Source organism: Macaca fascicularis, chromosome 1 (genome assembly GCF_037993035.2).
Source record: "Macaca fascicularis isolate 582-1 chromosome 1, T2T-MFA8v1.1".
NCBI classification, from domain to species: domain Eukaryota; kingdom Metazoa; phylum Chordata; class Mammalia; order Primates; family Cercopithecidae; genus Macaca; species Macaca fascicularis.
In genome coordinates this window covers 141,137,702-141,162,176 of record NC_088375.1, presented here as the reverse complement: position 1 = coordinate 141,162,176, position 24,475 = coordinate 141,137,702, and the positions used below count along the sequence as shown (strand labels likewise).

General features: G+C 37.1%; 1 protein-coding gene across 16 annotated transcripts in view; it reads left to right on the top strand.

Annotated features, from left to right (window-relative positions):
• The window catches only part of CCDC18 (coiled-coil domain containing 18), a 113,891-nt gene extending 89,761 nt beyond the window's left edge, over window positions 1–24,130 (top strand). For 14 of the 16 annotated variants that reach the window (XM_074001441.1, XM_065518575.2, XM_005542705.5 and 11 more), the window contains 3 exons: window positions 1,291–1,428; window positions 7,306–7,506; window positions 17,014–18,354. In XM_074001441.1, the coding sequence (XP_073857542.1) occupies window positions 1,291–1,428; window positions 7,306–7,506; window positions 17,014–17,565 (891 nt within the window). In that variant the 3' untranslated portion in view covers window positions 17,566–18,354. Of the gene's footprint in view, window positions 1–1,290; window positions 1,429–7,305; window positions 7,507–17,013; window positions 18,355–23,859 lie in introns of those variants that run through there. The other 2 variants (XM_015452483.4, XM_005542703.5) reach the window with 1 other exon arrangement.
• The last annotated feature ends 345 nt before the right edge of the window (window positions 24,131–24,475 follow it).

Here is a 24,475-nt window from a genome sequence, read left to right as displayed (position 1 = left end):
AGTGCTTTTAAAAAGCAAGAGTACTAATATAAATTTTATTTTCCCAGTATTTGGTAGGAAGTTAACTACTTGGCTTAAAAATATTTAGATTGGTATACTTGGGTTAATTATTTAGACTTTAAGAAAAACGTGTTTATTGATGTTGCAAAAAAAATTTCTGCTTTCCATTGTGGTTACGAACATAGGAATTGAATTAAAATATTTTTACCTTTAATTTTGGTTAAACCTACCTATGTTGTTATTCACATTTCTGGATGGTTAGACCAGTAAAGCATACATAGAGAATGTTTATTAGAGAGATATTATACATTTGGGGTTCTTGGAAAGGAGAGCTATCTACTTTTATCTCATTTCTGCCTTTATCAATAGTGTCAAAGTATAGTACAATTGGTTTTTATTTGATAAGCTAAGCTCACTTTAAAAAGTGAATTAAAGTGAGGAATTTTTTAATTGACAGTGTTTTAAATATTATATTTTAACCCAAAACTAAATATATATTGATATGTTTCTCCTTTGATGTAGGGCCAAACCTTGGTTCTTTTTGTATGAGTTATTTGATTAGAATTCTACCTAGTCTTTCTCACATAACTAGAATCCTACCTGGTCTTTCATCGCACTATATTCCATCATCTATAGTTTCCAATGTTGCTTTCTTTGAAGTGGAGGAAGAATTAATTAAAAGACATTTGTAAATGAATCAGACTAAAACATGTTATATTTTTATGGGACCTCCTACAATATTTTATAACAATTTTGAGTGCTTCTAATTGGATAGCAAAATGTTCATGACTTACTCATTGAGCTGGTTCAAAACATATAACTTAGATTTTGAATAAAAACTTTGCTTATTTATGTTCATAATCTATAATAATATTACAAAATTAAAATTACAAGCACAGTTAGCTAAATTAGCATAAATAAGTTTGGAAAAAAATACAACTGACTCTTGATAAACAGACAATATATATAGTGAGCAAAAATATACAAGCATACCTAGCAGTAGACTGTTATCTGCCAGAGTCCAGTGTCCAGTGGTTATTATTAATAGTTCATTTTATAGAAAGCATTGGTTAGTGAACATCTAATTTATGATGACAGCAAACAATTACATTAATACTCTCCCATTAATAGTCTCTGAAATGTCTAGATTTTAAAGCATACTATTTAGTAAGTTAACTTTGTGTCTGTGTTTATATAATATAAAACATTACTTCCAATAATGCACTGGATTAGTTTAGCTATAATAACCAAATAAGTTTTATAGCTTTTACTCAATATGTCATTTTTAAGGATGCTCATGGAAACCATTTAGCTGAAGAATTGGGGGCTTCTAAAGTACGTGAAGCTCATTTAGAAGCAAGAATGCAAGCAGAAATCAAGAAATTGTCAGCAGAAGTAGAATCTCTCAAAGAAGCTTATCATATGGAGGTAAAGAAAAATTTAATTTGTTTTGGTAGTGCCCACTACAGTAGGTTGACCTATCTGGACAAAAGTATGAGTCCAGTTCTTAAGTGTTCATTATTGAATAATACATTGTGGTCTTCATTTCTGGTAGCCTACACATATAGCTTTCACTTTAATACACTGTGGGGTTAAGAGCTTGAATTCTTGAGCCAGGCAACCTGGTTCTAAACCCTGGCTCACCACGGAGCCACCTGTATGACCTTGGGTAAGTTACTTAACCTCTGTCTAAAATGGATATAATAACAGTATCTACCTCATAGAACTGTGGTGAATATTAAATAAATTAATATATAAATTATAAAATAGCATTTGTAAAAGATTAGCTGGAGATATTTAATAACTGATATAAAGAGTTTCATGTGATGTGAATCTATAATGCTTTGCAATTTTCAACATTTTTTCTTATAGTAACTTAGCTAGAGAGGTAATACTAGAGCCTTTTTACCTGTCAACATGTCTTGAGCCTTCATAGAAATGGGCAGTATTATTAACTAGTATAGCATTTTTCATCTTTTTAAAAACTACATTTGAAGATATTACCCAAAATCTTTGTATATGATTTAAATAAATTATGTTTAGTGCTAATAAAGCATTTTTCTAATATGGCAAGGGTTGCAAATACATTTATGTTAAACTCCAGGGGAGTTTGGTGACATTTTTGTGGGTGATTGGTAGGGCTTGTGGGGACCATGTCTTGCTTAAACACATTTGGAATTATATGTCTTTGAAAGCATTGTGCCTGCCAAACAAAACAAGCTGAATCTAATCCTAAGGCTAAGAATTTGCAACCTTTGATCTTTAGAGACAAATGTGAATGAATGCTGTTGGACTCAGCATAAGTATATAATTGTTATTAACAGCTCAACTTAGTAACCATCAGTAATAATTAGGCGCTCTCAAGTGTTTGCCCTTAACTACTCATTACACTTTTATTATATGGCCTCTGTTCTGTTTGTAAGTATAATTATCCAATTTTTTCTTTTAGTTTTATAAGCCACCTGAAATTATAAATATATAGAACATAAAATAAACTGTAAAATTAGTTCAGTATTGCTATCTTTTTTAAAAAGATTTGGGGTCTGTGTTGCTCAGACTGGCCTCAAATTCCAGAGCTCAGATAACCCTCCCTCCTCAGCCTCTAAGTAGCTGGGAGTGAAAGCACATGCCGACTGGGCGCATTGGCTCACACCTGTAATCCCAGCACTTTGGGAGGCCAAGACAGGTAGATCACTTGAGGTCAGGAGTTTGAGACCAGCCTGAGCAACATGGCGATACCCTATCTCTACTAAAAATACAAAAATTAGCTGGGCGTGGTGGCACATGCCTGTAATCCCAGCTACTCAGGAGGTTAAGGCAGGAGAATTGCTTGAACCCAGGAGGCAGAGATTGCAAGGAGCCGAGATCGTGCCATTGCAATCAAGCCTGAGTGACAAGAGTGAAACTCCGTTTCAAAAAAAAAAAAATAAGCACACGCCACTGCATTTTAATATTTGATATTGCTATTTAATATTTGATACTAATATTTTGTATATAATATTGAAGTATATATTTTTACCTGTTTGGAAGTTGACAAAAATTTACTTTTAAAATATATATGTTGTTTGAATATAAAAATAAGAGGATATGGTATTAAAGTAATAGAGAGCTGGAAAAGAGGATCAATAATTTTTAACAGTTCTTATTATACTTTAAAAGTATTTTTTTTCTTTTTTTTTTTATACTTTAAGTTCTGGGGTACATGTGCAGAACATGCAGTTTTGTTACATAGGTATACATGTGCCATGGTGGTTTGCTGCACCCATCAACCTGTCACCTACATTAGGTATTTCTCCTAATGTCATCCCTCCCCTAGCCCCCCACCCCATGACAGGCCCTGGTGTGTGATGTTCCCCTCCCTATGTCCATGTGTTCTCATTGTTTAACTCCCACTTATGAGTGAGAACATGCGGTGTTTGGTTTTCTGTTCTTGTGATAGTTTGCTGAGAATGATGGTTTCCAGCTCCATCCATGTCCCTGCAAAGGACATGAACTCATCTTTTTTTATGTCTGCATAGTATTCCATGGTGTATATGTGCCACATTTTCTTTATCCAGTCTATTATTGATGGACATTTGGGTTGGTTCCAAGTCTTTGTTATTGTGAATAGTGCTGCAATAAACATACGTGTGCCTGTGTCTTTATAGTAGAATGATTTATAATCCTTTGGGTATATACCCAGTAATGGGATTGCTGGGTCAAATGGTATTTCTAGTTCTAGATCAACAGTATTTTTTAATATATAGGTTTCCAAATTGTCAGAAAATCCCTTAATAATAAATGCAAAACTCCTGACTTTTTGGAGGAGAATGAGATTGTTTTAACTTCTGTGAAAATTTTAAATATATTTAAAAATAGATAGTATAAATAGTATACATCCTCATATTTATTTTTGAATGTTAATAATTATCAATGCATAGCCAATTTATTTCATCCATAAATACATTGACCATTTTCTTTATCTAAAAGAGAATACTTTTGAGAATGAAAAGGAATGCTATAGTAATTACAGGAGGGAACCAGGCATAAAACCCAGATAGTCCTAAGCATTCTTGGAAGTGTGCAACACAATGCTTTCAAAGAGATATGATTCTAAATCATATTAATCTTAATCTTGCTTAAATGTATTTAAGCAAGACATGGTCCCCACAAGCCCCACCAATCTAAGCAAGACATGGTCCCCACAAACTCCACCAATCACCCACAAAAATGTTACCAAACTCCCTTGAACGGAGTTTAACATAAATGTTAAACCCATTCCCAAGCCATCCCCCATATTCACATATTATTTGAAGCAAATTTTAGACATAATTATTTCATCCGTAAATAATTATGTAGACATAATTATTTCATCCATAATTATGTAGACATAATTATTTCATCTGTTCAAAAATAAATATGAGGATGTATACTATTTATACTATTCTATATTCAATAAGTATTTTGTATTAGTCCATTTTCACACTGCTATAAAGAAATACCGAGATTGGGTAATTTATAAAGAAAAAGGTTTAATTAACTCCCAGTTTCACATGGCTGGGGACACCTCAGGAAACTTAAAATCACGGCAGAAGGTTAAGGGAAAGCAAAGCATGTCTTACCTGACAGCAGGAGAGAGAGAGTGTGTGGAAATGCCACACTTTCAAACCATCACATCTCAGGAGAATGAACTTACTATCATGAGAACAGTTTGGGGGAACCGCCCCCATGATCCAGTAAGCTCCCACCAGGTACCTTCCTCCATACATGGGGATTACAATTCAAGATGAGATTTCGGTGGGGACACAGAGCCAAGCTGTATCATTCCAACTCTAGCCCCTGCCAGATCTCATGTCCTTCTCACATTTTAAAACACAATCATACCTTCCCAACAGAACCCCAAAGTCTTAACTCATTCCAGCATTAACCCAAAAGTCCAAGTCCAAAGTCTCATCTGAGACAAGCCAAGTTGCTTCTGTCTGTGAGCTTATAAAATAAAAAACAAGTTAGTTACTTCCAAGATACAATGGGGATACAGGCATTGGGTAAATGTTCCCCTTCCAAATGGGAAAAATTGGCCAAAACAAAGAAGCTGCAGGGCCCATGCAAATCTGAAACCCAGTGGGGCAGTCATTAAATGTTAAAGCTCCAAAATAATCTCCTTTGACTCCATTCTTCACATCCAAGGTATGCTGATGCAAGGGGTGGACTCCCAAAGTTTTGGGCAGCTCCACCCCTGTGGCTCTGCAGGGTACAGTCCCTGTGGCTGTTTTCACGGGCTGGCGTTGAGTGCCTGGGGCTTTTCCAGGTGCACGATGCAAGCTGTTGGTGAATCTACCATTCTGGGGTCTGGAGAATGGTGGCTGTCTTCTTACAACTCCACTACCCAGTGCCCCAGTGGGGACCTGTATGGGGGCTCCAACCCCACATTTCTTCTCTGGACTGCCTTAGTAGAGGTTCTCCATGAGGGCTTCACCTCTGCAGCAGACTTCTGCTTGGACTTCCAGGCATTTCCACACATCCTCTGAAATCTAAGCAGAGGCTCCCAAAGCTCAATTCTTGTCTTCTGTGCACCTGCAGGCTTAACACCACATGGAAGCTGCCAAGGTGTGGGGCTTGCACCCTCTGAAGCAACGGTCTGAGCTGTACCTTGACCCCTTTTAGCCATGGGTGGAGCTGAATCAACTGTGATGCAGGTCACCCCATCTTGAGGCTGCACAGAGCAATGGGGCTCTGGGCCTGGCCCACAAAACCATTTTTTCCTCCTAAATATCCAGGCCTGTGATGGGAGGGGCTTCCTTGAAGATCTCTGAAATGGCCTGGAGACATTTTCCCCATTGTCTTGGCAATTAATATTTAGCTCCTCATTACTTAAGAAAATTTCTATAGCCAGCTTGAATTTCTCCCCATAGAATGGGTTTTTCTTTTCTACCACATGGCCAAGCTGCAAATTTTTTTAAACTTTTATGCTCTGCTTCCCTTTTAAACATAAGTTCTGATTTCAGATCATCTCTTTGTGAATGCATATGACTGTACACTTTCACAAAAGCCAGATCACCTCTTGAATCCTTAAAAATTTCTTCTCTCAGAGACCCTAAATCATCTCTCTCAACTTCAAAGTTCCACAGATCTCTAGGGTGGGGGCAAAATGCCACTGGTCTCTTTGCTAAAACATAGCAAGATACTCTAGTTTCCAGTAAGTTTCTCATCTCCATGTGACACCACTTTAGCTTACATTTCATTGTCCATATCACTATCAGCATTTTGGTCAAAACCATTCGACAAGTCTCTGGGAAGTTCCACACGTTCTCACATCTCCCTGTCTTCTGATTCCTCCAAACTGTTCTAACCTCTGCCCATTACCCAGTTCCAAAGTGACTTCCACATTTTCAGGTTATCTTTATAGTAGTACTCCACTATTCTGATACCAGTTTTCTGTTATTAGTCCATTTTCACCCTGCTATAAAAACTGAATCAATTAAACCTCTTTTCCTTATAAATTACACAGTCTCAGGCCTGGCATGAGTGCCTGAGGCTTTTCCAGGTGCAGGTGCAAGGGCTATCACTGGATCTACCATTCTGGAGTTTGGAGAATGCTGACAGTTTCAGGGTAATTTATAAAGAAAAGAGGTTTAATTGACTCACAGTTCCACATGGCTGGGGAGGCCTCAGGAAACTTAGTTTTTACAATTATGGCAGAAGGGGAAGCAAGTCATGTCTTACATGGTGATGGTAGAGAGAGAGCAAGAGGGGACGTGTCACACTTTTAAACGATCAGATCTCATGAGAACTCAGTATCATGAGAACAGCATGGGTGAAACCATCCCCATGACCCAATTACCTCCCACCAGGTTGCTCCTTCGACATACGAGACTTACAATTCAAGATGAAGCCTGGGTGGGGATACGGAGCCAAACCAAAACATAGCTCTAAAAGATAAGGGCTATTTTTTGGAACAGAACCACAATACCATTATCACATCTAAAAATTGACAGTGACTCCTTAATATCATCAAGTATCCAATCATTGTTCAGATTTCCCCAGTTGTCTCAAAAATGTCTTTATAATTTATTTGTTCAAATCAGTACCCAAATAGAGTCCATTGCATTTGGTTAATTAAGTTCTTGAGTAAATTGAAGATTATAGATTCCTTTTCTCCCTTTTTCCTCTAGTATCTGTTGAGAAATCAGATATTTGTAACTATAAACAATTTGCTATTTTTAAAGAAAAAGTAAATAAAAGTAGAAAGTATTAGACTGTTGTTGAATCCAGTTTCATTCTATTTTTTTGTTAATTTTTTTTCTTTTCCATTCTGGGGCTATATAGATGATTTCACATCAAGAGAACCATGCAAAGTGGAAGATTTCTGCTGACTCTCAAAAGACTTCTGTTCAGCAACTAAATGAACAATTAGAGAAGGCAAAACTGGAATTAGAAGAAGCTCAGGATACTGTAAGCAATTTGCATCAACAAGTCCAAGATAGGAATGAAGTAATTGAAGCTGCAAATGAAGCATTACTTACTAAAGTAAGTAAACATATAACAGTAATAAAGCATATCTATGAAAACGTAAATGTCTTGACTTATTTACCTGTCCTTGTAGTTTATAGAGGACTATATGACCAAATATTGGCCTGTTTGAATAAAAAGCATTTTATTTAGAAGATTGTGAATTTAGGAAATTATTAAGATGTACATTTTATTACCATAGAAGATATAATTTATAAATGTTCAAATATAAATTCATCTAATCATAATGTTTAGAGGGTTTTATACTTGATGTACCTAAAACAAAAAAGCAGAAGCACTTTTCAAAATCAGCAAAGATCTTTAAAAATCATAAAGTAGGCCAGGCATGGTGGCCTACTCTTATATTCCCAGTACTTCAGGAGGCCAAGGTGGGCAGATCACTTGAGGTCAGCAGTTCAAGACCAGCCTGGCCAACATGGTGAAACCACCCTGTCTCTACTAAAAAATACAAAAATTAGCAGGACGTGGTGGCCGGCACCTGTAATCACAGCTACATGGGAAACTGAGGCAGAAGAATCGCTTGAGCCTGGGAGGCAGAGGTTGCAGTAAGCCGAGATCACACAACTGCCCTCCAGCCTGGGTGACAGAGTGAGACTCCTTCTCAAAAAAAGAAAAAAATAAAGTAGACAATCCAAGATTATATTCAGAGGTTTTTATCTAGATTTGAATATAGACATAATTTAAAAAGGAATCCCAGTTCTTTAGTCAAGGCAGGAGGATGACTTGAGTACAGGAGTTCAAGTCCAGCCTGGATAACATAGCAAGACCCTGTCTCTGCAAAAAAAAAAATTTTTTTTACATAGCTTTTGCTTTGTATTCTTCTTCATTAATCATGGCAGTTTCTCCCAGAATTTGAAATTAATATCAGTATTGATGCATAGAGATTAAAACATTGGTTCAAACTTGCCAATATGTAGGGTAAAGTTCTTAGTGAAGGCCTTAAAAAAGAATATACTGATAATTATGAAGCAATAAATGATTTTATAGCAAAATGAAAGTTATTGAAAAGGAAAAAACCTCAGCCAAATAATACCTTAGAAATATTTCTAGTTACTAAGCTGAATACTTAAATTCCATTTATAACAGAGTTGATATTAACAGTACTAGAGGAAAGCTGAATAGACATAATCTAATACATAAAAATATATTGAGGTTGAACACTCTATGAATGATTTTATTAATATTTCATGTTCTGTAATGTACATTTATACAGAATTATGAGCTTCATTATAGAAAACTGACCCTAAAAATTAGATTCTGTGCTGTATTGCTTGTCACAGCATTATCCCTGCTGCTCATTACTAAATATTACTGATGAGATAAATACAATTAGATTGCATGTGTTAGTAATTCAGATGATTTTAAGTTTAACTGTTTAGGCAGTTACCAAAATAGTGGCTATGTAGCAACATTTCTTTTTTTTTTCAGGCAGAGTCTTGCTCCATTGCCCAGGCTGGAGTGCAGTGGCACAATCACAGCTTACTGCAGCCTTGACCTACTGGCCTCAAAGCAATTTTCCCACCTCAGCTCCCGAGTAGCTTAGACGACAGGAATATGCCACCATGCCCAGCTAATGTTTAACTTTTTTTTGTAGAGACAGAGACTCCTTATGTTGCCCAGGCTTTTCTCAAACTTCTGGGCTCAAGCAATCATCCCAAATTGGCCTCCCAAAGTGCTGGCATTGCAGGCATGAGCTACCACAACTGACTGACAATTCTTAAATGAATCATAGATATAGAGATCTTAGAATATGTACTGTGATTAGTCAGTATACCAGTCAGAAAATAGAATTCCTATGTTGGCTTACAGTAGCTCTCAAAGTCAACCTCAGCCTACTGTAAAGTCTAAACTGAAGAGAAATTGAGGATAAAACTAAGAAATAAAGAAGACAGTCTAATAGAAGGGGAGAAGCAGGCATAACTGTAACTAAAAATAATAGAAAGCAATTCCATTGACAACATCAGTAAATGACAGGGAACAAAATCAGAAGTGAGGGAGAAGAAAAGAAAGATCAGTGTTTAAGGCAACTAGTCTTTCTAGTTCACTTTCTCTGGTACCTTAACTAGCAACCTTATATTTGAGGGTAATTAGAACAAGGGCAAAAACCATTTTTTGAGAGCCATGAAGGCATCATTATATTATGGTTCACTACAATTACATTCACAACAGTGACCTTCTTTGAATCTTAAGAAAAAGTTGAATTAATTTAATGTATTCAGTGTACTATATTTAATTGTAAAAGTTACGTGTTAAAACTGTAGGTTAAATAAAATCCTACTTATATGAGATACCACATATCTTAATTATGGCTAGATAATGCAGAGGAGGAAAAAGAAAAAAGACTGCAGCTGTGTACAGTCCTATTCTGTGCCAACTCTACAACTGTTTTGTTAATTGTGATTTTAACAATGTGAATGTAAGATTTACAACAAAAAATTGGCACTCTAGCCACTTAAAAATCATATAAATTGGGGATGGGTTCCAAGATGGCCAAATAGGAACAGCTCCAGTCTGCAGCTCCCAGTGTGACTGACGCTGAAGACGGGTGATTTCTGCATTTCCAACTGAGGTACCTGGTTCGTCTTACTGGGACTGGTTGGACAGTGGGTGCAGCCCACGGTGGGTGAGCCGAAGCAGGGCGGGACATCGCCTCACCCAGAAAGCACAAAGGGTTGGAGGATTTCCCTTTCCTAGCCAAGTGAAGCCATGACAGACGGTACCTGAGAAATTGGGACACTCTTGTCCTAATACTGCACTTTTCCAGTGGTCTTAGCAAATGGCACATCAGGAGATTATATTCCGCGCCTGGCTCAGTGGGTCCCACACCCACAGAGCCTTTCTCACTGCTAGCACATCAGTCTGAGATTGAACTGCAAAGTGGCAGCCTGGGCTGGGAAAGGGGCATCCGCCATTGCTGAGGCTTGAGTAGGTAAACAAAGTGACTGGGAACCTGGAACTGGGTGAAGCCCACCGCAGCTCAATGAGGCCTGCCTGCCTATCTAGACTCCACTTCTGGGGGCAGGGCATAGCTGAGCAAAAGGCAGCAGAAACTTCTGCAGACTTAAACGTTCCTGTCTGACAACTCTGAAGAGAGCCGTGGTTCTCCCAGCATGGAGTTTGAGCTCTGGGAAAGGACAGACTGCCTCCTCAAGTGGGTCCCTGATCCCTGTGTAGCCTAACTGGGAAACACCTGCCAGTAGGGGCTGACTGACACCTCATACAGCCGGGTGCTCCTCTGAGATGAAGCTTCCAGAGGAAGGATCAGGCGGCAATATTTGCTGTTCTGCAACCTCCGCTGGTGATACCCAGGCAAACAGAGTCTAGAGTGGACCTCCAGCAAACTCCAACAGACCTGCAGCTGAGGGGTCTGACTGTTAGAAGGAAAACTAACAAACAGGAATAGCATCAACATCAACAAAAAGGACATCCACACCGAAACCCCATCTGTAGGTCACCATCATCAAAGACCAAAGTTAGATAAAACCACAAAGATGGGGAGAAACCAGAGCAGAAAAAGCTGAAAATTCTAAAAACCAGAGTGCCTCTTCTTCTCTAAAGGATCGCAGCTCATTGCCAGCAATGGAATAAAGCTGGACGGAGAATAACTTTGATGAGTTGACAGAAGCAGGCTTCAGAAGGTTGGTAATAACAAACTTCTCCAAGCTAAAGGAGGATATTTGAATCCATCTCAAGGAAGCTAAAAACCTTGAAAAAAGATTAGACCAATGGCTAACTAGAATAAACAGTGTAGAGAAGACCTTAAATGATATGATGGCATGTCACAAGAACGTGACACATGCATAAGCTTCAGTAGCCAATTTGATCAAGTGGAAGAAAGAGTATCAGCGATTGAAGATCAAATGAATGAAATAAGGTGAGAAGAGAAGTTTAGAGAAAAAAGAGTAAAAAGAAATGAACAAAGCCTCCAAGAAATATGTGACTATGTGAAAAGACCAAATCTACTTTTGATTGGTGTACCTGAAAGTGACGGAGAGAATGGAACCAAGTTGGAAAACACTCTTCAGGATATTATCCAGGAGAACTTCCCCAAGGTAGCAAGGCAGGCCAACATTCAAATTCAGGAAATACAGAGACCACCACAAAGATACTCCTCGAAAAGAGCAACCCCAAGACACATAATTGTCAGAGTCACCAAAGTTGAAATGAAGAAAAAAATGTTAAGGGCCGCCAGAGACAAAGGTCCGGTTACCCATAAAGGGAAACCCATCAGACTAACAGTGGATCTCTCAGCAGAAACTCTACAAGCCAGAAGAGAGTGGGGGCCAATATTCAACATTCTTAAATAAAAGAATTTTCAACCCAGAATTTCATATCCAGCCAAACTAAGCTTCATAAGTGAAGGAGAAATAAAATCCTTTACAGACAAGCAACTGCTGAGAGATTTTGTCACCACCAGGCCTGCCTTACAAGAGCTCCTGAAGGAAGCACTAAACATGGAAAGGAACAACTGGTACCAGCCACTGCAAACACATGCCAAATTGTAAAGAACGTCGATGCTAGGAAGAAACTGCATCAACTAATGGGCAGAATAACCAGCTAACATCATAAAGACAGGATCAAATTCACACATAACAATATTAACCTTAAATGGAAATGGGCTAAATGCCCCAATTAAAAGACACAGAGTGGCAAATTAGATAAAGACCAGACCCATCATTGTGCTGTATTCAGGAGACCTGTCTCATGTGCAGAGACACACACAGGCTCAAAATAAAGGGATGGAGGAAGATCTACCAAGCAAATGGAAAACAAAACAAACAAACAAAAACAGCAGGGGTTGCAATCCTAGTCTCATAAAACAGACTTTAAACCAACAAAGATCAAAAGAGACAAGGCCATTACATAATGGTGAAGGGATCAATTCAACAAGAAGAGCTAACTATCCTAAATATATATGCATCCAATACAGGACCACCCAGATTCATAAGGCAAGTCCTTAGAGACTTACAGAGAGACTTAGACTCCCACACAATAATAACGGGAGACTTTAACACCCCACTGTCAATATGAGATCAATGAGACAGAAGGTTAAAAAGGATATCCAAGACTTGAACTCAGCTCTGCACCAAGTGGACCTAATAGACATCTACAGAACTCTCTACCCCAAGTCAACAGAATATACATTCTTCTCAGCACCACATTGCACTTATTCCAAAATTGACCACATAGTTGGAAATAAAGCACTCCTCAGCAAATGTAAAAGAACAGAAATCACAACAAACTGTCCCTCAGACCACAGTGCAATCAAATTAGAACTCAGGATTAAGAAACTCACTCAAAACCACACAACTACATGGCAACTGCACGACCTGCTCCTGAATGACTACTGGGTACATAATGAAATGAAGGCAGAAATAAAGATGTTCTTTGAAACCAGTCAGAACAAAGACACAACATATGAGAATCTCTGGGACACATTTAAAGCAGTGTGTAGAGGGAAATTTATAGCACTAAATGCCCACAAGAGAAAACAGGAAAGATCTAAAATCGACACCGTAACATCACAATTAAAAGAAATAGAGAAGCAAGAGCAAACAAATTCAAAAGCTAGCAGGAGGTAAGAAATAAGTAAGATCAGAGCAGAACTAAAGGAGAAAGAGACACAAAAAAACCTTCAAAAAAAATTCAATGAATCCAGGAGCTGCTTTTTGAAAAGATCAACAAAATTGATAGACTGCTAGCAAGACTAATAAAGAAGAAAAGAGAGAAGAATCAAATAGATACAATAAAAAATGATAAAGGGGATATCACCACTGACCCCACAGAAATACAAACCACCATCAGAGAATACTATAAACACCTCTGCACAAATAAACTAGAAAACCTAGAAGAAATGGATAAATTCCTGGACACATACACCCTCCCAAGACTAAACCAGGAAGAAGTTGAATCCCTGAATAGACCAACAACAGGCTCTGAAATTGAGGAAATAATTATTAGCCTACCAACCAAAAAAAGTCCAGGACCAGACGGATTCACAGTTGAATTCTACCAGAGGTACAAAGAAGAGTTGGTACCATTCCTTCTGAAACTATTCCAATCAATAGAAAAAGAGGGAATCCTCTCTAACTCATTTTATGAGGCCAGCATCATCCTGATACCAAAGCCTGGCAGAGACACAACAAAAAAAGAGAATTTTAGACCAATATCCCTGATGAACATCGATGCAAAAATCCTCAATAAAATACTGGCAAACTGAGTCCAGCAGCACATCAAAAAGCTTATCCACCACAATCAATATGGCTTTATCCCTGGGATGCATGGCTGGTTCAACATACACAAATCGATAAACGTAATCCATCACACAAACGGAACCAAAGACAAAAACCACATGATTATCTCAATAGATGCAGAAAAGGCCTTCAACAAAATTCAACAGCCCTTCATGCTAAAAACTGTCAAACTAGGTACTGATGAAATGTATCTCAAAATAATAAAAGCTATTTATGACAAGCCTACAGCCAATATCATACTAAATGGGCAAAAACTGGAAGCATTCCTTTTGAAAACTGGCACAAGACAGGGAAGTCCTCTCTCACCACTCCTATTCAACATAGTGTTGGAAATTCTGGCCAGGGGAATCAGGCAGGAGAAAGAAATAAAGAGTATTCCATTAGGAAAAGAGGAAGTCAAATTGTCCCTGTTTGCAGATGACATGATTGTATATTTAGAAAACCCCATCATCTCAGTCCCAAATCTCCTTAAACTGATAACTTCAGCAAAGGCTCAGGATACAAAACCAATGTACAAAAATCACAAGCATTCCTATTCACCAATAACAGACCAACAGAGAGCCAAATCATGAGTGAACTCCCATTCACAATTGCTTCAAAGAGAATGAAATACCTAGGAATCCAACTTACAAGGGATGTGAAGGATCTCCAAGGAGAACTACAAACCACTGCTCAATGAAATAGAAGAGGACACAAACAAACGTAAGGACATTCCATGCTCATGGATAGGAAGAATCAATATCATGAAAATGGCCATACTGCCCAAGGTAATTTAACGATTCAATGCCATCCCCATCAAGCTACCAATGGCATTCTTCACAGAATTGGAAAACACTACTTTAAAGTTCATATAGAACCAAAAAAGAGCCCACATAGCCAAGACAATCCTAAGCCAAAAGAACAAAGCTGGAGGCATCATGCTACCTGACTTAAAACTATGCTACAAGACTACAGTAACCAAAACAGTATGATACTGGTACCAAAACAGAGATACAGACCAATGGAACAGAACAGAGGCCTTAGAAATAACACCACACATCTACAACCATCTGATCTTTGACAAACCTGACAAAAACAAGAAATGGGAAAAGGATTTCCTATTTAATAAATGGTGCTGGGAAAACTGGCTAGCTATATGTAGAAAGCTGAAACTGCATCCCTTCCTTACACCTTATACAAAAATTAATTCAAGATGGATTAAAGACTTAAATGTTAGACCCAAAACCATAAAATCCCTAGAAGAAAACCTAGGCAATACCATTCAGGACATAGGCACAGGCAAGGACTTCATGACTGAAACACCAAAAGCAATGGCAACAAAAGCCAAAATAGACAACTCGGATCTAATTAAACTGAAGAGCTTCTGCACAGCAAAAGAAACTACCATCAGAGTGAACAGGCAACCTACAGAATGGGAGAAAATGTTTGCAATCTATCCATCTGACAAAGGGCTAATATCCAGAATCTACAAAGAACTTAAATTTACAAGAAAAAATCAACCCCATCAAAAAGTGGGTGAAGGGTATGAACAGACACTTCTTAAAAGAAAACATTATGCAGCCAACAGACACCTGAAAAAATGTTCATCATCACTGGCCATCAGAGAAATGCAAATCAAAACCACAATGAAATACCATCTCACACCAGTTAGAATGGTGATCATTAAAAAGTCAGGAAACAACAGGTGCTGGAGAGGATGTGGAGAAATAGGAACACTTTTACCCTGTTGGTGGGAGTGTAAACTAGTTTGACCATTGTGGAAGACAGTGTGGCAATTCCTCAAAGATCTAGAACTAGAAATACCATTTGACCCAGCAATCCCATTACTGGGTATATACCCAAAGGATTATAAATCACGCTGCTATAAAGACATGCACACGTATGTTTATTGTGGCACTATTCACAATAACAAACACTTGGAACCAACCCAAATGTCCATCAATGATAGATTGGATAAAGAAAATGTGGCACATATACACCATGGAATACTATGCAGCCATAAAAAAGGATGAGTTCATGTCCTTTGTAGGGACATGGATGTAGCTGGAAACCATCATTCTGAGCAAACTATTGCAAGGACAGAAAACCAAACACCAGATATTCTCACTCATAGGTGGGGATTGAACAATAAGAACACTTGGACACAGGGTGGGGAACATCACACACCAGGGCCTGTCATGGGATGGGGGAGGGGAGAGGGATAGCATTAAGAGAAATCCCTAATGTAAATGACAAGTTAATGGGTGCAGCACACCAACATGGCACATGTATACATATGTAAGAAACCTGCACGTCGTGCATGTGTACCCTAGAACTTAAAGTATTTTAAAAAATCATATAAATCAATTTTAGATGAAGTAGTATAAAAACAGGAAAGAACTGAAATATGCATGTTAAACTTTTATTTTGTAATGCATTCTGTGGTTATGACAGTTTTAGTTATGAACACAGTATTTTTGAAAGCTACTTTAAGAACAGAAACTATCAGATTAAAATGGATAGGATTTAGAAATATGTATCTTATGGATACCTTTAAGAAAAGGCAAATGTATTTGAAAAGAAGACTATTATACTTACATTATTAAGCTTTTGAAATTAATATATCATCTCTTTTTTTAGGCTTTTTGGTTTTTTACTTTATGTAGTCTCCTAGGATCCCAAAGTTCAGTTAGAGGACCCAAATAAAAGACATGAAAAAAATAGAAATGCAAAGTTTATTTAACAAGGATTGATTTATTAAAAATTAATCACTTTTTTAAGTTTTTGAAAAATGTCTAATATAATAAAGCTTTCTTGTAATGAGAACATAAAAAGCAGAATAGCTTATATCTGTTTATTCCCTGTTGGAAATTCTGAAAGGGGTCTTTCTGTGTCTACATGTGTTAGATTAACAAAAGCTAGCATACCTCTACACTTTTGCAGAGAAATTTTTAGGTGTAAGATTTCAATCTTGAATAGAAATTCATATTGTCATTAACACCAAAAAATATATATATATATAAGGAAAATTAGTTTTAATGGAATTTCTTAGAATAAGCATATTTCAAATGAACACGTGTAATTTTCCCAAAGTGAACCTATCTTAAATAAGTAAAGGTTTTAAACAGAGCTTGGAAAATTCTCGAGAATTATCAACAGAATTCCTATACTGGGACAAAGGTTGACTTTCTAAAAGTCTATGATTTTCTAAGGAGTTCATTCATTTAACAAAAATGTTTTGAACACCTACTATGTACCAATTTTTCTGCAGGAATCAGAATTAACCAGATTACAAGCCAAAATTTCTGGACATGAAAAGGCAGAAGACACCAAGTTTCTACCAGGCCCATTTACATCTCCAACAGAAATTATGCCTGATGTTCAAGATCCAAAATTTGCTAAACATTTTCACACATCTTTTTCCAAGTGTACAAAATTACGTCGCTCTATTAGTGCCAGTGATCTTACTTTCAAAACTCATGGTGATGAAGATCTTTCTGAAGAATTACTACAGGACTTGAAGAAAATGCAATTAGAACAGCCTTCAACATCAGAAGAAAGCCGTAAGAATCTGACTTACACCCAGCCAGACTCATTTAAACCTCTCACGTATAACCTAGAAGATGATAGTTCTGAGAGTAATGACTTTAGCACGCTTAGTGGGATGCTAAGGTACATAAACAAAGAAGTAAGACTATTAAAAAAGTCTTCTATGCAGACAGGTGCTGGTTTAACTCAGGTATGTATTTTATATACTGTAAGTTGTAATATTTGTTTCCAAAACATATCATTTTGTTACTTGGAAGAAAATTCATGTATTTAAATGAAAAACTACTAATATTTGAAAAAGGAAGATTTTACATTTTAAACATTAAGTAAAATTAATACCAAAAGACATTTTCTCTAGGTCATGGTGTGAGATAATAGGGGGAGATAATAGGGGGAAAGAGAGAGGCAAAGGGAGACAGAACAGGAAGTAGAATGAAAAATAGGTAGATAGACATGGAAGTGCTTAAAAATTTAAAAAAAAAACTGAAAAAAAGAAAAATGGGAAGAAGAAACATGCAGTGAGAGGAATCCAGAGAAAGTAGGTTCTGAGGTGAATGTTCTCATAACTTCGTCATAATTTACTGTTCACTTGGGCTCAGTATGTCAGAATAAGTTATTGCTGGCTATCACTGTCTTTGGAAAGTTGATTTACTGATTAGCCATTATTTAAAAGTATGAATAAGTCCAGTGTTCCTTATAATTTTTCACCCTAAAGTATTTATGTTCATCTTTCCTTCTTTTATCCCTTTTCTCTTTAAAAGAAAGATACATCCCTCTTCTTTTTTAGAGAGAACCTCTTGAACATGTACTTTCAAGCCTTTAATATGCTTGCCTGTTTTGCTTCTCTGCTTCCTGATTTAATATGTATCTTCAAGCTTCTTTATTTACCTCTTCCTTTCATTTCCAGACATCTTAAAGTCATACCCACTCTAAGCTGGGTGCAGTGGCACATGCCTGCAATCCCAGCTACCTCGGAGGCTGAGGGAGGAGGATTATGTGAGGGCAGGAGTTTGAGACCAGTATGGGCAACATGGCGAGACCCCATCTCAAAAAAAAAAAAAAATTTATTCATTCTATTTCTCCATTGTTGTTACCTCCTTACTACCCTTCCCACTGTGTAACTTACTGTATTTGTCTCTTGAATATTAAATTTACTGTTTTCTTGAAAGTCACAAAAAAACCTCATTGTATAATACACAAATTTAGTATCCTCTTTTCAGCTTTTGTAGATTTAACTGTCCATTCCCCGTTTTGATATTTTCTCTTCTCTTGACTTTTATGATTTAATATTTTTCTGGTCCTCTTCTTATTCTGAACTAACTACTTTCTCACTTTTCTGCTCCTCGTATTCCTTATGTTCCACAATATAGGATTTAATCTGTAGTTTGCATATGGAAATAAAGAATCTCCTTTAGATAATGTTAGCTTTTTAAAAAATGCCTAACATCATTTTCAAACACATCAAGATAGCTTTGGTGGCCTGAACAGTTAAAAAAAATTTTTTTTGTAATAGATCCAAGACAAAGAAAAATTGTTGAATGAGGTTTTCTTCATAATACTTATTTTTGCCTGGCATTTAAGTATATGTCTATCTACTTGTTTATTGATTGTCTCCCCCACTGAAAATGTAAGCTCTGTGTGGACAGGGTATGGTCATTTCGCTTATTTCTATATTTCCAGTGCCTGGTATATAGTAGATGCTGAATAAATATTTATGAATGAATCAAATGGCTAAATAAATTATATACAGTAAACATAACTGCAGTTTTAAATGCTAGATTTCATCAGGTTGTGCTGGCCAAAATTTCACTTTTAGCATATTACTTTTAGCATGCAAGAAGTTAAAGATTCAGAAAAGGTAACTAAGAAATAATCAGTGAAATAGAAGAGAAATTAGGAGAGTATAATGTTTCACAATGTATTTCAAGGAGGGTGAGATCAATTGTGTCCAGTGTTGCTAAGTAAAGTGAAGATTGATAATTGACTATCATATTTGGTAATGTTGAGGCTTCTATGACCTTCATAAGACTGGCTTTAGAGTAACAATGGGAATGAAAGCCTGATGTAGAGTGGGTTTAGCATAGAATGGAAAGAGGAAATAGAAACACCAAGAATAGACAACTCTTTGGATAAAGAGTAAAGCAGAGAAATGAGGGAGATGTGATGTCAAGGGAGAGTTTTTGTTTTGCTTTTCAACATAAGAGAGAAAACAGCTGTTGGATAGTGATAGGAATGATCCAGTAGACAGGGAAACAGCAATTCAAGACAGAGTAGAAGGAGTAAAATCCTTAAGGTAGGCTTAAGAAATGGAATACAGGAGAGCAGTAGAGGAGTTGGTCTTAGATAAACGAAGGGGCAGTTCATCCACTGTAGTGGGAAGGAAGGCAGAATATGGGAGCACAGAAACACATGGAATGGAAGGTTTGGTAGTCGGAGAGAAATTTCTTTATTGATTGCTTTTATTTTCTTAGTGAAATAAGAAGCAGTGTTTTTAGCTAAGGCATAGTAAGATATTGGAAATTTAAGAACAGGGAAGGTATATGAAATGATTACTTACTTTGGAGAGTAGGAAAGCATAAACAGACTAGCAAAGTCTAGTAGAATTGCTAGCCAGATAGTTCTGTCATGTGGAACAACCGTGCAAGATACAGGACATCTGGCATCATTTGTCCCTGCCCATTGTATATCTGCAGCAGCATGTTCCTTTCTCGCCTATCATAGTGACAACCAAAAACTACCATCACAGATTTCTAGAATGTTCTGTAGAGGATGGTACTGCACCCTTTAAGAACCTCTGCTCTACTCCAGTGACCCTTGCAGTCATAGATATGCAAGACTCTCTTTTTGGTAAAAATAGCACCTAATTTATGCAGGATAAATTTTATAAGTACAGTGACAGATTGTGATCATAACAATACATAGCCTTTACTGTATGTCAAGCAAATCCTTTACATAAGTTAACTCATTTAATCCTTGTAACAACCCCCTGATAGGTACTATTATCTGAATAGTACCAAATGATAGTACCTAATAGTTCTACTGTAGCAGGTACTGTTATTACCCTTATTATATGAGGAAACTTGAGTCCCTGCTCTTAACCACTATATATAATATTTACATAATTGTGTTGGCATTTTCTTCAGTACTGTCTAATTACATAGTTTGGTCTTGCAGTTGCTTAGCCAGTTAAGGATTAAGAGTAGGAGTTAGCTGGGCATGGTGGCTTACACCTGTAATCCCAGCACTTTGGGAGGCTGAGGCAGGTAGATCATGAGGTCAGGAGTTCAAGACCAGCCTGGCTAAGAGGGCGAAACCCCATCTCTACTGAAAACACAAAAATTGGCTGGGCGTGGTGGTGCGCACCTGTAATCCCAGCTGCTCAGGAGGCTGAGGCAGATAATTGCTTAAACCCAGGAGGCAGAGGTTGCAGTGAGCCGAGATTGCACCACTGCACTCCAGCCTGGGCACCAGAGCAAGACTCTATCTCTAAATAAAAAAATAAACAGTAGGAGTTAAAAGTTACTACATAACTGATAGAATGATTTCTTACTCTGTAGGTTTTTGCAATATATATTTGAATTTTTCAAGTCGTTTCACCTAGTCATTTATCATTGAAGATCAAATTAAAATTAAATTTTCAAAATACTAGCTGGGTAAGGTGCCTCACACCTTTAATCTCAACACTTTTGGAGGCCAAACGGGGATTACTTGAGACTAGGATTTCAAGGCCAGCCTGGGCAGCATAGCAAACCCTATCTCTACAGAAAAATAAAATGAACAATTAGCTGGGCATGGTGGCGCACATCTGTAGTCCTAGCTACTTGGAAGCTGAGGTGGGAGGATCACTTGAGCCTGGTTCAAGGCTGCAGTGAGCTATTATCATGCACTGTAGCCTAGGCAATGGAGCAAGAACCCATCTCTAAACAAAACAAACGTAGCCTATTGTTAAACTTAAAAGATTGGATTCTTACAATCCTATCAAAGTTATATTCTGTACAAACATAGTTTTCTTGATTGTCAATGATACTCTACGTAAAGTTTTAAATGCATTAACCACAGTCAATACTCATAAGTTTAAGCTCACATGGAACTCTTACAGCGCATGAGCCTCAGTGACCACCTCATAGTCATTTACATGTATGTTGCATTAATAAATATATACTACTCTGTAAAATTTAATGAAAGAGATGCATTTTTATTTTTTTGAGACAGAATCTTGCGCTGTCACCTAGGCTGGAGTGTAGTGGCACGATCTCAGCTCACTGCAACCTCCGCTTCCCGGGTTCAAGCAATTCTCATACCTCAGCCACCTAAGTAGCTGGGATTACAGGCCTGTGTCACCATGCCCAGATAATTTTTGTATTTTTTAGTAGAGACAGGGTTTCACCATGTTGGCCAGGCTGGTCTCAAACTCCTGGCCCCAAGTGATCTACCCACCTTGGCCTCCCAAAGTGCTGAGATGACAAGCATGAGCCACCGTGCCTGGCCTGAAAGAGATCTTTTAAATTGGGATGTAGAGCCATGATCTGTAGCCTAGTTCAGGTCCTCAGCTTATTTCACCCACCACTTAAGTATGACATTGCATTGGTCTCCTATTTAAAAGCAGAATTTTAAAACTCTTAAACCAAAGAAATTATTATTTAAATAAAGTGTTATAAAGAAATCCAGTATGTCAAATAGATAACAAAGGTAGTTTATCTGATTGGGGGTAGGATATGTCTGACCTTTACCCAGTTACTTAAATCTACTCATGGCTGCTCATGCAAAAGCTCCGGAGCAGCCCTGGATTAATCATTAAGGAAAATAAGCAGGAGCATAGGGGACTAAGGGAAATGCCACAGAGTTATTTGTCCTAGCTATAATCTTCTTAATTCGTTCACTGCCACACTTGACTTTAGTAGAATTTTTAGTAATGGTCTTTATCTGCCATGTTCAAATTTAATCTGCACTGTTGAAAAATCATTTTCTGTGGTATGGTGAGTGACAAAAGTTTAAAAGTTTCATTTGAAAGTGTCATCAGGTATTACATTTGTTTCTTTACACATGGTGTGAGTTTCAAAACCAGCTAGCTTGGTCTGGATAGCATTTGACTCATCAACTGATTTGTCTAAAGGACTCTTAAGCATTTTTTTAAAGCAGTGGTAGGGCCAGGAGGCACCATTGTTGGGCTGTGCAGAGGGTATCAGCTGGCCTAAATCCAGCTATGCTTGAGAAAGTGCAGTCTTAAAGTCCACTGGTACAATGGAAAGAATGCGGAAATCGATACATGAGAAGTGTTTAATAAGTGTTAGCTCCCTTTCTTGTGTTGCAGCCCAAATACTATTTTCCTAATGGTTAAGTACGTTGGCACTTCCATTGAGAGTAAAGCCTCTTAACACAGCAGTGTTCTGCTTTCAGACTAACAAAAGCTTCAGAACTCAAAAAATTATACCTATACACAATTTAGAACACAATATCAGCAAGTTCAGAGACTTCACATTAACTCTTATTCTAATCCTGTTTTGGATTAGAGCAGTGGAAGTGTTGTGAATACTGATTAATTAGCTAATTCACCATTTATTAGGAATTTATAAGAAGTTATTACTTCTATTTTGCTTATTTGTAGTTCTCAAGATATGGTACATATATCGTGCAGTAAGATGAAAAATAAGAAATTAGGAAATTAGCTATAGGGAAAACAAAGATAAAAAATATTAAACCAGGAGTACAGGTAATACCTAGAGACATGATAATATTTTCAAATTCACACCCTCAGTAAAGATGAAGGTATGACAAGAAAATTTGGCTCATATTTTTTAAAATCCCCTGGGCCTTTTTCCTCTATTTTTCTACTTTATGTTCAACTGCTTTTATATGCAACCAATTCTCTTTTGTCTTTTTCTTTTTCTGCTCTTTTTTCTTCTTTTAGTCTTCCTTTTTAATTGACTTTTTTCATGTAGCTATTCATCCTTGTTTATTGTGCTCTCAAACGATAATGTGACAGTGATGCCTAAATATGTTATTTTTACATTCCTTTTTTTGAGTTTTAAAATTAGTTTAACCTCATATTCACACCCACCTCATTCAGCCAGAATTGTTTGCTTTTATTTTTTATTTTATTTATTTATTTATTTTTTGAGATGGAGTTACACTCTTGTCTCCCAGGCTGGAGTGCAGTGGTGCATCTCGGCTCACTGCAACCTCCCACTTCAAGGTTCAAGTGATTCTCCTGCCTCAGCCTTCTGACTAGCTGGGATTAGAGACACTCGCCACCACACCCAGCTAATTTTTGTATTTTTTTGGTAGAGATAGGGTTTCACAACGTTGGCCAGGCTGGTCTCGCTCCTGACCTCAGGTGATCCACTCGCCTCGGCCTTCCAAAGTGCTGGGATTACAGGCGTGAGCCACTACGCCTGGCCTGCATTCTATATTCATGTGGTTCATTATTGACTTTTTATGATTCATATTTTTCACTAGACTAAATATTTCTCTTGCTTTAAATTATACTCCTGTTATTATAGTAAACTTTTAATGCTCAATCAGCTTAGGAATACTTCAAATATTAATCTATTATTTTGCATTATTCCAGGGAGAAAATGTGTAATTAAAAGAAGATACCGATATGTTGAAAAAAATGGAATTTTTGGTACTGTGCTGTGTTTACTTATTATATGTAGCTCATACTTCATAGAAGCTGTTATTTTGCTTTTGAATAAATTTTATATTTCAATATTTTAAAAGAAAGCCCCACTAAAACTTAATTATATTTTTAAAGAAAATTTATTATTTTATTTATTGTTTTTTGGCTTAAACTTGCTGCTTTCCTTTGCTTTTTATATAAAAATCATTGTTAAAATGCATAAGTACATTGAGGAATGTAAATTTTTTTTGTTTTTGAAATGAAAGGCCTCACATATTTACTACTGAACCTAGCCAACCAATGCGTTCATAACAGATGCAGAGAGAAAAAATATATTCCCAACAAAACATGTCAAACTCTCCAGATAGTGGTGACATTTTCACCTTGATATGGTAACATGATTGTGACTTTCAGACAGCATAAATATGTTTGCCATCTCATGTGCAGTTCCTTATAGACCCAGCTTGGTTCTTCTCCATTGTCTCCTTTTGGTTTTATTTTATTAATAAAATCCTGATTTTATTACCAGTTTTCATCCGAATCCACTGGGGAACAGCACAATTTT